The sequence below is a fragment of the Lepidochelys kempii genome, chromosome 7 (genome assembly GCF_965140265.1).
Source record: "Lepidochelys kempii isolate rLepKem1 chromosome 7, rLepKem1.hap2, whole genome shotgun sequence".
NCBI classification, from domain to species: Eukaryota; Metazoa; Chordata; order Testudines; family Cheloniidae; genus Lepidochelys; species Lepidochelys kempii.
This window is the reverse complement of record NC_133262.1, coordinates 62,661,317-62,676,082: the sequence shown is the minus strand read 5'-3', so window position 1 is coordinate 62,676,082 and position 14,766 is coordinate 62,661,317. Positions and strand designations below refer to the sequence as shown.

General features: G+C 40.6%; 1 protein-coding gene across 10 annotated transcripts in view; it reads right to left on the bottom strand.

Annotated features, from left to right (window-relative positions):
* The window catches only part of KAT6B (lysine acetyltransferase 6B), a 188,332-nt gene that overhangs the window by 64,445 nt on the left and 109,121 nt on the right, over positions 1–14,766 (bottom strand). For 9 of the 10 annotated variants that reach the window (XM_073353167.1, XM_073353164.1, XM_073353168.1 and 6 more), the window contains 3 exons: positions 9,992–10,100; positions 3,111–3,226; positions 2,769–2,850 (listed from right to left, as the gene is read on the bottom strand). In XM_073353167.1, the coding sequence (XP_073209268.1) occupies positions 2,769–2,850; positions 3,111–3,226; positions 9,992–10,100 (307 nt within the window). Of the gene's footprint in view, positions 1–2,768; positions 2,851–3,110; positions 3,227–3,484; positions 3,546–9,991; positions 10,101–14,766 lie in introns of those variants that run through there. The other variant, XM_073353172.1, reaches the window with a different exon arrangement.

Below are 14,766 nucleotides of genomic sequence, written 5' to 3'. Positions count from 1 at the left end.
ATGATATATGTGAAGAGTTTTACTGTATCTTCAGCGTCTATGTTCTCTCAGTTTCATATTGTTAATTACCCTCGTTTAGGTTTCCTGGACCAGTCAATAGGAGGCTGAGGAAGAACACTAGAGAACACAATCACTAGGCTTCTCACCATACAAACCCCTCTGCTGAGAGCATAACAAAAGCTCTGTTGTGCTAACATAGTAGAATCTTGGTATGGCTTTCACACAACAAGATACCTTAATTCAACACTTATCAAGCTTATGTTACAATCTGCTTTGGGGGACACTAAGAGTTTCCTGGGCACCAAGCATACCAATGTGTGGTGAGTTGTCCTGATCTAGAGAGAAAGCTCCACTACACTCTGCCTCCTTGAAATCCCATCTACATTGTAAAACCTACGTTGGATGAAATGGGTTACAGCATGGTAGTGTGTCTGCAATATTTTTTGGTCTTACCGTGTAGAAAGGACAAAATCATGCTCTGTATCGTACTGAAGCCCTGCTAAGGTTCAAGGGCTCAGCACGGTTAAAACATGTTTTAGTTCCATCCGTGATGTAAGATGAACAGTATTTTAACCCTGTCAGGGGGACTGCTATGTTTTAACAAGATCCCCCAACTCATTATATTTTACAGTGTAGATAGATCAGCCTGCTAAATCAACACTCAGGCTGGCTATCGCTCTTGAAACCATTTTCAAAAAGCTGTGATCAAAATAGCTGTAATATGACTGTATGTCTATGCTCCACATTATTAAACCAACTTAAAAGTGTATTTGAAAGCCACAGAAATTTGCAACAGGCTTAAGATACTGCATGATTGTCGCGGGGGCAGAGTGGGGGGTTGTTCACAATGGTAACTGAAACTGTGATAGCTACAATTGTATCTATCTGTGAAAATCACACAAGACGACAACTGTTTGCAAACATTGTTTTAACTAGTAGGGTTCTGCTGTCAACATGGACAAAATTTAATGTCCTGCTGACTCAACGAGGAGTCCTTGTGGCACCTTAGAGACTAACAAATTTATTTGAGCATATGCTTTCATGGGCTAAAACCCACTTCATCAGATGTATGGAGTGAAAAATGCAGTAGGTAGGTATACGTATTACAGAACATGAAAAGATGGGAGTTGTCTTACCAAGTGGGGGGTCAGTGCTAACTAGGCCAATTCAAACAGGGTGGATGTACCCTATTCCCAACAGTTGATACGAAGGGGTGAATATCAGAGGGAAAATTACTTTTTGTAGTGCTAATGAGGGTGCATGTGGCCCATTCCCAACAGTTGACAAGAAGGTATGAGTATCAACAGAAGAAAAATTACTTTTTGTAGTGACCCAGCCACTCCCAGTCTTTATTCAGACCTAATTTTTCAGGCCTAATTTGATGGTATCAAGTTTTCAAATTAATTCCAGTTCTACAATTTCTTGTTGAAGTCTGTTTTTGAAATTTTTTTGTTGAAGAATGGCCACTGATTCCCACCAGTCCCACTTCCTTCTCTTAAAGTATTTTGCTCTTTTCAGAACATGTGTGTTCAGTTGGAGCTTCCAGGTTCTAGATATGCTCAGTATACTTTATACTGGCTGCAGTGCTGAAAATTCCCCACTCCTCATTTCCTATGGGCTCTTTAGACCTTTTCCGTACAGTTCTATTCCAAGATCCTGAAATAGTTCTTGAAAGCCATTTCAGCTAACATGGTTTTGCCAGATGATGCAAGCACTAGTAGATGGTGAAAAACTTAGTTGTTGACAACTGGTCAAGCCTAGGTAGGGGATACAGCTTAGAAACAATTAACAGTAGCAGGATTTTCCTAACCACTGTCCCAAAAATTTTCTGGAGGAGGCTAAACCATGTCACTGACAGTGGCAGCAGCATGGTTTCTTTTATCATTGTTTGGTAAGGCAAATTGTTTTAGAACCTTGTCAACAGTAATTATGTTTAAAGAAGGTTGTATAGTAGTGGATGCTTTTGTTCCCAGTGTAGGTGGGGCCAAACTTTATAACACTGATAAATATATAATTTTGCCATGTTCACACCTATTTTCAGCATTCTCCAAACTCCCCTCCAAAATGTTAACCAGCTTATACATTTTAGAAAATATAAGGAGGCTCTACAAACCCATCTACATCAATGGCTCTTGAAAAAAAAAGGCCAGATCATATCTAGCTGTAATTTAAAAGATATGGTGACTCAGCTATGCTAACAACCACCTAACCTTACTTGGCCAATGTTAAAGATGGGCAAATGAATACAAAAATATTGATTATTTAAGAAAAAGGGTGCTACAAAAATTTTGTATCTGGAGCAATTTTTATAATGAAATATAAGAAAAACCAGTGATCAGCAATGATACAACAAAATGAGATATGACATATGGTACATATAATCCTAGATGGAGAAAGAGATCCTTTGAGAGAAGAGAGGAACTCTGACCACATGACTGTCAAATGGCTTTTTACAATGATATCCTCTGGAAGACACAAAGGAGGCTCTCTCCATGTGCCCTGATATGTCCTAGTGTGTATATCCCATATGCTGTCAGCTATGGCCTTCCCCAACAGCTTCACTCCGAATAATTAGTTCAGTGACTCAACTCATATTATAAAATTAATCAATAGCAATGTCTTTCACTTTGCAGGAAGGAATCTTAGGAGCAGTCAAGCTCAAGAGGCTTTGCTTTTCATGTTCAGGACCACACCGCTAAGCAATCTATAAATGCTGAAAGTCTAACTTGGCACTTGAACTTCCGGTCTAATTAATACAAGAATATCACCTTTAGGCATTCGGGAAAGTGGTGGGTCACAGCATTCCATGTGGAACCCTCTATCACAAGAATCGCAGAAGAGCATGTTATCCTGAAATTGAAAAAAAGGCTTAATACAAAGTTACTAGAGATTCTGCATCAATACTTTTTGTATTTTTAAACCTGACAGTAAAAGAAAAAAAGAAACTGAAAACAGTGATTATAGAGCTTATTACATTATATAGAGGCTTATATTTTTACTCTTTTTAAAGTAGCCTGAAATTGTAAAGTTGAAGGGACTAGCCCACAGAATATGAGTGAATATGCAAACACGAACTCAAAAGACACTGTGCTATTAAAATATTAACTTACTGCATTTTTGCCTTGGATTCTACATGCACTGCATGTCTTGCATTCGATACACTGCCATCTTAAGGCCTTTACGTTTGTTGTTAACTCAGGACAAAATTTCAAACATGATGGATGCCCTGCAAAATAGAGTATTTAAAATGTGTTGAGGTTTAATAGAGCTCCAACTCCTGTGTCCTACAACAGCTATGACACCACTGCATTTTCCATCACTGGAACGCTGCCAATGTCAACCATTCTCAGAACTTTATATTATTCAACTTATTTTTCCTCTTCTGAAGAGGATATGAAATAGCTGCTCAGAATGCTTTAGTGTGGGGAGAGCTGGAAAGTGCGCATTTACAGTAATCATAATGTGTCAATAAGTCTATAAGCACCTGAAACTGAATGATGTCTTGTCCAGGCTGTCTCCACAGCATATTAAACTATCACTCACTCTGAAAAAGATTATTTTCATACACTTGAATTAATCCTTTTCATAGTAGCCACAGTGAACCATAACTTATTAAAGAGTTTAATATAATAGCATCAATATATTTCTAAATTTTAGAACTAGATTACAGTATTTTTAAAGTATGCACAAAGGAAAATCTAATAAAATATATTCAATTAACTATACAAATATATTCCTTTCATTTTAGTTATATTACTACTTACACTGTCCTACAACACACACATTTTATGGCAACAGTAAAATAAAAAATGTAACAAGATATTTATAAGTAAAAAACTTTTTAAAAAAAATCTTTGGCTTCAACCAGAAATAAGGTGTATCTGACCCCTGACCTCCTATGAAATGGACCCCCCTCTTTCATGAGAGTGAAATTTGGTGAGGAGACACAGTTCTCATGGTTAAGATAGTCAATTCCTCCTTCAAAGAATGCAAATTATCAGGAACCTTAGCAAATGCAATGGTATGTTTCTTCAGGATCAGTTGAACAATTATTGCCAATGACATCACTAGTAATCACCCTTAATTCTGACAAGGCAGACGTTATATTGATAGGAAAGGGCAAATCTTTAAAGGAAGAAGAATTTGCCAATTCTGTACCCACATTGATGATCAAGGCCATCAGACTACAAATTGTCAGGATGGTAAGAAGCTTTGGAGCCATACTAACTCATCACTATTTTTAGACAGGTGCATTGTCATAGCCACAAGGAATGCTCTCGTACATATCTATCAGTGCACTCTCAGAGGAGAGCCTAGCCATGTGATCCAAACTCTCTCCTCCTCCAAGTTAAACTGCTGTAAATCTATTTACTGGAGGATGAACTAAACCAGGAGTCTCAAACTCGCGGCCCACAGACCATCTGCAGCCCGCAAACCTCCCCAATGTGGCCTGCAGGGCTCCAGCAGTTTTGGGGCTGGGTCTCTCCCTTGGCCCCACCTGCCGCCCCCGGGCACTCCCCTCCCCCCGGGTGATTTAAAATGGCCCAGGACCCTGGTAGCACAGAGGAGCTGAGTGGCACCTGCCTGTTCGCTTCACGTGTCTGCCGGCCCCTCCCTGGGGCCCCGGGGCGGCGCTGTGCCTCTGCGTGCTGCCCCTGCCCCGAGCTCCCCTGCAGCCAATGGGAAGCTGTGGGGGCGGTGCCTGGGGGCAGCAGCACACAGAGGCCCCCCGGCCTGCCCCGCCTTGGAGCCCCAGGTAAGCGTTGCACCTCCTGACCTGCTTCCAGAGCCTGCATCCCCTTCCTACATACCCCCTCCTGGCCCCAAACTCTCTCCCAGAGCCTGCACCCTCCCCCACACTCCCAGCGACTGAAACCCCACCACGTCCCCCAGCCCCTGCCCCAGTCCAGAGCCTGAACCCAGCACTCAAACTCCATCCCAGAGCCTGCACCCCAATCCCCTACCCCAGACCACCTCCCGAGCCCAAATTCCCTCCCAGAACCTTAGGCAGGTGTGGGGGGCGGAGTTTTTGGGGGTGGGTTCTGGGTGGCATGAGTGACATTATTGGCCTGCTGGGACGACTGGAGGACTGGTACTGGCGCTAAGGTAAACTGAGTTTGAGACCCCTGAGCTAAACCATCACAAAAAAGCTAGATGGGATAAAGCATAAAAGAATTTCCTATCTTTGTCCTATCTCTAAAACCTGTCAACAGGCAGGGACATGACTACCTCAGGGAAGACCTCACCCCTCCATAATCCTTCAAGCAGCTTTGCTCCAAAGTAGCAATGCAGTGGGAGAAACCCAGTTTTAGACTATCAGGTGCTGGAGTAGAAGATTCATTAGGCAGAAGTTTTTATTTTAGTTGAGAGCAGATTTTCAAATTCTAATTTAGGCTCTGCCTCTGCCTCTATCATCTATGGCAACTGTCTCAACCTATCTGCCTCAGTTTCCTCATCTGTAAATTTGACAGACTTATGTTTATCATTGAGTGATTTTGTGACAAATCAGTTATCGTTTTTAAAGAACTATGAAAATAAGCATTATGCAACAGACAAGCAATTATTATCCTGCTAATCCAGAAATGCTAATATCCTGGGTTTCCAAGATTTTGTGGTCTTCTATTTCCACCATTCCTGTTATGCTATGCAATTCAGAAATATCACTTGCTTCCAATGGTCTTCTACGTGGAAGAGAATTATTCACAAGAGTGCCCTTATTTTTTAAGCAGAAAGGATCAGGACACGTGTCACAGTCAGGATGCAAGTAAAAATATTTTTAATAGCTGAAGGTATCTTAGTTGTTCATTCCTCCTTCCAAACCAACCACCCTCTCCCAGTATTTTGGAATAAAAAAATGGGACATGGGTCAGTAAATGAACAGAGAGTGGGAGGCAGCCCTCCCTATCCCCTTACTTTTGGCTCCAATCCCCATTCTCTGAACTGAAGTTATCTGTCCCACGCCCTGCAAATCCCAATTCCCTTTCTCCTCTCTCTCTCTGCCCTGTCCGCTGCTGTTCTTGGTTTGTTCTTCTGTCCTCCTCCCCAAGCTCCCATGCCTCTGACTCCTTGCCCTTTGCCTTTTCAGTTTAACCTAGATTTGTACACATTAGCTAGATCCCACTCTCCCCTGCTGCCTAAATCTCCATCCATCTTCTCTTCCCCTTTTTTCTTACCTCCAACATAACTATCTCCTTCTGTCCTCTTTCCAAACATGTCCTACACTGACTGATTAAAAATGAGTCTGCATGACACTAGCTCAACTCTCCAAAGCTCTTTGGCACCTCTCAACTGTGCAGTGGGGAGCGAAAGCAATATCATGCTTCCTCTACACAGGTGAGAGGAAGCCAGAATGAGGATCAAAGGGCTATTAGGAAACTGCCAAAGCTGAACAATATCATCGTTACAGTGCACAGCAGCATCAGCAAGGCCAGGAGCAGGGTGACTAGATGCCCTAGTGGGCAAACTTTTTGGCCCAAGGGCCACATCTGAGAATGGAAATTGTATGGCGGACCATGAATGCTCACGAAATTGGGGGTTGGGGTGCGGGCTCCAGCTGGGGGTGCAGGCTCTGGGGTGGGGCCAGAAATGAGGAGTTCAGGGCGCAGGAGGGGGCTCCAGCTGGGGTGCGAGCCCTGGGGTGGGGCTGGGGATGAGGAGTTGGGGGTGCAGAAGGGTGCTCTGGGCTGGGACCAAGGGGTTCAGAGAGTAGGAGAGGGATCAGGGCTGGGGCAGAGGGTTGGGGCGTGAGAGGGCTTCGGGGTGCAGGCTCTGGGCAGCACTTACTCAAGCAGCTCCCAGAAGAGCAGCATGTCCTCCCTCCGGCTCCTACATGGAGGCGCAGCCAGGTGGCTCTGCACGCTGCCCTGTCTGCAGGTGCTTGGGGTGAAGGCAGAGTGCGAAGCCCCTTGGCTCCCCCTACACGTAGGAGCCGGAGGGGGGGACATTTTGCTGCTTCCGGGAGCCATGCGAAGTGGGGCAAGCCCCGGACCCTGCTCCCCAGTGGGAACTCGAGGGCCAGATTAAAACATCTGAAGGGCCAGATGCGGCCCCCAGGCCATAGTTTGCCCACCCCGCCCTAGCTAGTTCTATATGTACACTGTTGGAGAAGGCCAGCAGTGAGCAGGACAGAGCTCCCCCAGATTTCAACTCTGAATGGCCTCTTTGTATCAGTGGTGAAAGAACCCTCCTCATGATGGAGGATTACAGTCACTTCAGAGGGAGTGCACCCAGGTCCTACACGATTGGGAAATGGAGATGAAGCCTGGTTCCCAACAAACCCCAGGGCCAGTTCCCCTTTCTTTTAGGGGTCTTCTCCCTCCCAAAGTTTCCCTCTGTTCTTGCTGGAGTCAGAGAACCCCTGTATGAAATGGCACATGTGACTGAAACAAAGAATGCAGGAGAGCATAGAAAAACATGCACGGATTATGGGCATTGCAGTTTAACCCCTGAATCCCAGTTCCACAGATAGACTTGCTCTGTCCAGCAACAATGCAGATTATTCCTACAGTTTCTTTTACCCCGGTACAGAGGAACCTGCTTGTAGGTGCGCTGCAATGTGCAAATCACAAGTCCAAATTACAACAAACCTCAACACAGTCAAATTTTTCTGTTTATATGGTGCTCTGAGATTGGTTTTTATTTTAAAAAATCATCAGTAACTAAACTTTAGCCATCTTGCGATCTGATTGGCAGTCTCAGCATTTCAATGTGTATATCTAATACATCTTAGAAACTAATTAAAGATAATTTAGTCTTAATGAGGCAGAGAGAATGGATCAGTGTTAATTCAAATGGAAGCTGATCCATGAAAGTCAAGGCTTCCAATTCTAATGCTCCTTAGAACTGCCAGAGATTGTTTTATATTGGAAGAATAGCCGATATTTATTACATCCTGACTAATGCAAACCATGTTTGCAAAAAAGCCACTGTAACAAACTAAGTACCAATCCAGTTCTTTTCTAAAGAATATTAGATTTGGGATTGACAGAAAGCACAGAGAATTTGGTAAGTCACAAATAAAACAGTTAAAGGAAACATCAACTTTCTAACTTTCTATTGAAAATCCAGCAATTTGCTTTACTTTATGGTGTAAAAATAAATTAGGATACATGCTTATGGAAGTCTATCGCAAAGGGACACAAATCAATTCAGAAATGGATAATGGCAAAACTTTATCCTGCATAAATGAAAGTTTCTCTTTTTTTAGTTATAGAAGTCCACATTCTAGTCTATGCTGTCCTGTTTTATCCAGGTACTTATATGAGCCCATCTGTGGCTCACATTACTGTGGTAATTTGAGTGCCTCACAATCTTTAATGTATTTATCCTCACAACACCCTATAAGATAGGAAAGTGCTATTATCCCCATTTTACAGATGGGGAACCAAGTCAAAGAGAGATTAAGGGCTTGCCTACACTGAAGTGCTTCAGTGTAGATATTATCTGCGTTAACGGACAGGATTCTCTTATCAGTGTAGGTAATCCATCTCCCCAAGAGGTGGTAGCTAGGTTGATGGAAGAATTCTTCCATCAACCTAGTGCTGTCCACATGGGAACTTAGGTTGTCTTAACTACAGCGCTCAGGGTGTGGTTATTCAGACTTCTGACCAATTTAATTAAACCAACCTAATTTTCTAGCGTAAACCAGGCATAAGTGACTTGCCCAAGGTCATGTAGGAAGTCTGCGGCAGAGCAAGGAACGATCCAGACAAAAAGGAAGAGTAAGAGCTAAGTATCATCTGCATACTTGTGTCTCCAATGACCAGCCAACCTCATTAATTCAATTAATGACCTCATACACATGTTAACCAAGAGGTGACAGAACAGACTGTGGGAAAAGTCCTATGGGAAAAGCCCTTTGGGAAAATGAGCAGCTATCTAAAAGTCCTTTATGGGTCTGCTCAAAAAGTACTTGCTATCAACACTAAGTTATCACTATCACAATATCGTACAAGATTAAGTTAACTCGGGCCAAAGTATTTCTAAACTCATACTCTGGATTTCACACATACAAAGCAAAGATTATGAAAATTCAGTATTTTAAGGAAGATTCTATGCTAAGAGGTTGAATGCAAATATAAATTTGCCGCAAACTTTGAAAGAAGAGTAACTGCCATGGAGCCAGCAGCACGGGAGAGTGTGGTGACCAGGACGAAGCTGTCAGGGAGCTGGTCAGAAGAGAAAGGTGGGTTACTATACACTGGGGGGAGGGAGAGAGAGAATGAGCATCTTAAGCAACTTTTCTTAAAACCATATAACATCTGGGGAAGATTTTCAAAGGTACAAGGGACATCAACTTTCCATGCAAATTGGATGCCTAACTGTCCTTGTGCTTTTGAAAGTCTCCCTCCGGTCTGCAGGGATGCATGACTGTACAATATTTATATAATTAATGTTAAAAAAATGTTTTAATCTTCAAGCATTATCGGTCCACAAATTGTTTCCTCCCCCCCCCCCCCCCCAGGATAAACATGGGGAAACTAGTATACTGGCACTTAGCTAATATTTCAAGTCATTTACTAAAATTACTATTTGTATTTTCATCCATATAATTTTTGTAAAACTTAATCGGATTTTATGTAAAATCGGCAGCAGTACAGATAATATCCAATTTCTTTATCCTCTACACCAGCTTCTTTTAAATACTGTAACTCAGTGCTTGTAAAAGGTATCAGACTGATAGCCTTGGAGATGATGGAAAAATTTTTGAAACATGGATGCCAGAGTTAGGTTTCTAAAATCAAAGCTTTTGCCCCAATTTTCAAAACTTGCTGCCCCCACTGACTTCAGGGGGAGCCAAAGTCATTTAGCTCCTTTGAAATTCAAGCCCAAATGAATAATTGAATTTAAGAATCTAATTTTTAGCTATCATGGTTTGAAAACTTGGCCTAAGACTATTTTGACTGAAACAGGAAATTTACATGCTGAACAATGACCAAAAAGATAGATTTACAGATGGCTCTTGTACAATTTGCAAGTAGAACCAACTTACCGCTGCTGCCACAGTCTGCACAGGAGAGCAGTTCTTCTGGTTTTTTTTCACGATTTGATTCTCTAGTCCCCAAACAAAAACTACATATTGGAATGGGATCAGCTCGTGGCTAGGGCAAAAATAAATACAAATTGTTGTTACTTCTCTTACACAAAAAGTGATATTCCAATCCTCTTTTCACAAAATCAGAAGACAATTTGCCTTCATTTTATTTTCTAAATGTTAGTTTCATGGTTTATCAGACACTTACTCTGGTATATGAAGTTAATTTTTCCTAATAGATATTATGCTGTAGTCATCTCCCTCACCTTACATTTAACACAAATATATACTTTGTGCCACAATAGTATCATTCATCATAGTAGTATCAAACTGTTTTATAAATGTTCAGTTAGCCCCAAACAACATCCAGTTAAGGTAGTTTATCATCTTCTTTTACAGATGGGGAAAACAGTGGCATAAATGGTGAAATAACTTGCTCAGGGTTGCTTCACATCAGTTGGAAAGCCAGGATCAACTACTCATTCTGTGCTCAGTTGTATCAATTTAGCTGGAATAAATGGGCCAAACATGTTAACATAACCCAGTCACCTTCTAACATTAAACAGTGTTAAACAAGGTCTGGGATTTGGTATACACAGATCTCACCCTGCTTAGTACCATGGCAAATACAGCACTGAAAATGTTTTTAACCTTTTATTAAGCATACGGAGAAGGAAAAACAGTTAAAGCATTTCAAATGTAAAGCATTGAATGAGGCTTTCATTTTAGCAACATCCCTTGTTCCCTTTCCCATTAGCTGGAGAGAGATTTTAGAAGGAAAAACCCCTTGTTTGACAGTCTCTTCGATGGTATCTGAGATGGGAAAAGAGAAGAAGTTAGTTGAGATGGGCGGGAACTGTTGCTAAAGTCCAACCCCATTTCATCTCAGGTGGTGTTTGGGATTCAGCTGGAGCAGGTAGGGGTTGCGATGTCATCTGGATCCCTCTCTGAGGCCCTATCTAGTCAGGACATCCCTCAGGATTAGGATGAACAAGGTCCGGGGTCTCAGAAGAGGGTGGGGGTGGCAGCCATCATGGTGAAGCTTGCTCTACTAGCCTCGATCTGTTCTTTTTGTATTTGCCCCCAGTCTCCTTAAAGACCCAAAAAGGGAGCGGTGGGTGGAATAGCCCATTCCATCATTATTTGTCCACCAGTTAGGCCGAATATCCAACACACCAATTTTGGTTCATTAATTTCCAATTCTACATGTTCTGTTTTTACCAAGCATGATTTTAGCAGAGTCACTGAACCATCTCAGCATTGGTAGGCCCAACTACCACAACATCTCTCATCTACGCTTACTCCAACTTAATAAGTAAGGGGATATTAAATGAAACTGAAGATGGCAAATTCAAAATTAGTAAAAGGAAATTACTATTCCATATCAGACAACTAGATTGTGGGAACTCATTGCCAGTATATACAATTAAGGCTAAGAGCTCAGCAAAATTCAAATAAAGATTGGGCATTTGCAGGGAAAACAAGAATATCACAAGCTATAATAATAACTACTACAAAAATAAATGAGAACTTTGGAAGAGACAGAGACCCTCAAGCCTCAGGGCATAAGGTAACTCTAAATATTAGGTAGGAGGAAACTCTCTCTGAGGACACGTTACCCCATAACTGTCCACTAGAGGGGTTTCTTGCACCTTTCTCTGAAGCAGCTGGTACTGGACTCTGTTGGAGAAAGGATACTGAACTAAATGGACCACACTGATCTGATCCAGTCTCGCAATTTCTATGTCCCTATTAAATCAACATATTCTATGGCAATAAATTAGACAAACACAAACTTTAATTTAGGAAGTCTGAGTCTTTCAACAAAGCACATTTTTCTGATCAGGAATTCACTGAAGGGAGTCTCACTGTTTTTGCTCTTCTTCATTTGCTGTATGACAAGCTAACATATTAAAATACTTCAAAATAATTTGTGTAATAGATTTCAATGTGTTAAAAACAAACAATCACATCACCTAAAAAAGGCTTGCTTACTTAGGGTATTTATGGGCCTGATCCTGCAGGCACAGCCCTTTCTTCAAATGGAAGTACTCACTGTAGGAAGTACTAAATGTTTGCACAATTAGGTCCTAACAGAATTTTTAAGAGTCATGATTACTAGAAGATAACTATGAAACAGTTAAAAAATTCACATGAAAGATCTGGAATGCAGTAGAACTATAGTATTAGTTTACATAGCAAACTGAACAAATGATATTTTAAAAGTTACACAAGCTCTAAATCAACATTTTTGCATTTCCAAATTGAAAAAGAAGCAAGAGAACACTTAACCAACCACTGGCATTATATGACGTTACTATAGAAATTCCTTTTAAGAACATACAAGTCTACATTTACTTCTCCCAATGGTTCTTTACTACTCCGAGCAATACCAAGGCCCCGTACATCTGTTTACGTGTAGACTCCTGAATGCATAGAGGTAGTAGTTTTCATAGCTGTTAACATGCTGCATTAAATAAAAATGTATTTCTCAGAACTACAGATTTGTTATTTGCTGGTATGTCCCTTTAAAATACAATTAAAAGGATTTTGATATTCACATATACACACACACACACACACACACAATCCACCCTTAGAAAAATATTTTTGATTCTATCAGGAATAATAAACTTATTGGTCTTAATCTTCCATAAATGCATTAAAAGAGACTGAAACATCATCTTATGTTGTGTCAAATATAACTGCAGACACCACATACTAATCAGTTTTATTAATGCCACAAATTGTTACAAATTATTTGCACTGCTGAAAAATCAAATCGCCACTTTGAAAGAACTAATTAGGAAAATGATCGTATTGTGTCATTTCTAATTCAATCATGTTTCTAAAACAGTGAAAATGAATTTCAATAATTTATTTTAAATTGTTGTGCGGTGACCTTCAATAGCATCATTAATCTTATTGGTGGGAGCATTCTTCATTTCAAAGTTTAAAAAACAATGCAAGAAGTGAGAGGAAAAAAAGAGCTGGGTTGATTGTTCTTGCTCAGTAGTGGCCTTTTGAATTCAGTAAGCCCCTCCCTCCCACTTCAAGCACATTGCAATTTTTGTCTATGCAAATGTACTTTCTAGGAGTGTTAGGAACATTCCTCCAGTACAGAAACCTCTAAAGAATTTGCAAAAACAACAACTACAAATTGGTTACTGACCCTGCCATCACCTTACAAAAATGTCAGGCAATCAGTGCTATGCATTGGTGGATCCAGTTATTACCTGCAACTGCTCAAATGCAGCATCTTGGGAACACTTTTTGCCCTTTAAATAACAATTAAAAGAACAATCTGATTTAAAAAGCAATAATATTCCCTCGACAGAGGTCAGTGAAAATCCTGTCTTTGCAGTCATGGTATTCTTTCCTTCATTTGATTTAATAACGCTTTAGTCATTTCTGCCATGCTTACTGCAATAAATAATTCACAAAATGTCACATATCATTCATATAATGAAACAAATCCAGATCTACAATCCCATTTATCTTTCCCAGATGAATTTTTTTGCTGAGAGAGAGAGACATGGCTATCGGCCAGCATTCATGCTCTTCTTTGTTTTTAACTAAAGGTAACATAAAGGACAAAGGTTGTTGGTAGTTCAAGGCTAGAAAGACTGATGTCCCCATAACAAACCTAATAATAGAAAGCTTACAGATCCTATCACTTCATGCTACGTTTTCTAGAACCCTACAGCGCTGATGTTCGCCTTTAGCTATTTATATTAATGATAACTATCTCATCGCACCAGTGCATTATAAGACAGAAATAATGTCTGCTGTGCTACCTATCACTGAAAATTCAGAACACTTTAAGACTCCTTCCCAATACAATAGGAGTACTTGTGGCACCTTAGAGACTAACCAATTTATTTGAGCATAAACTTTCGTGAGCTACAGCTCACTTCATCAGATGCATCCTATTCTTTTTGCAAATACAGACTAACACGGCTGTTACTCTGAAACCTTCCCAATACACTAACTCAATTATCCAAAATTATGTGCCGAAGATTTTAAACGAAATGGCATACGAACTGGCTGTAGGAATATATTGGCTCACAGTTGTCTCAACTAGGATATGTACAAGAAATAATTTATTTTTAATGAATCAGGATATGATCCAACACAAACTAAAAATAGCTCATTAGGTACTGTACATACCTCGTACCTATACCTGTGTTTTCAAGTCATATCCATTAGTTTAACTGCCCAACCCAAGTAATTAAGTACCAGTGTCATCACCTCAAAGGTTACAGGTAAAGAGAACAAAGTAATTCCACTCTGCCTCTTATATGAACAAGAATTAACCCGTAAGCTCAGATCCCACAATCTTTGTAGCTGGCAATAACTGCAGGAAGCAGAAAAGACACAGCGTGACTTTCATCTTGAACTCACAACTCACAATACTAGTATAGTTAAAGAAATCTTGTTGTGTTTTGTAAACTGAACTGATTTGACAGAAAAGATGTTGACTGAATAAATCTGGAACCTGAACATGTTTCTGATTGTAGAAGATCATCACAACTAATAATTTTGCTACCAACTTAACATTATTTTAAAAGCTAATTTTTTTTTTAAAGAATGCAGTTACTAGTTATGTTAAAAAACATTTCTAGTCAGACGAGAGGCTGCATGCCACCTGTCCAAACCAAGTGCCATTGTTCCTTCAATACACCGAATTCATCAAGGGCCATTTCCCCCCCACCTATTTACTTTAAGAGCCA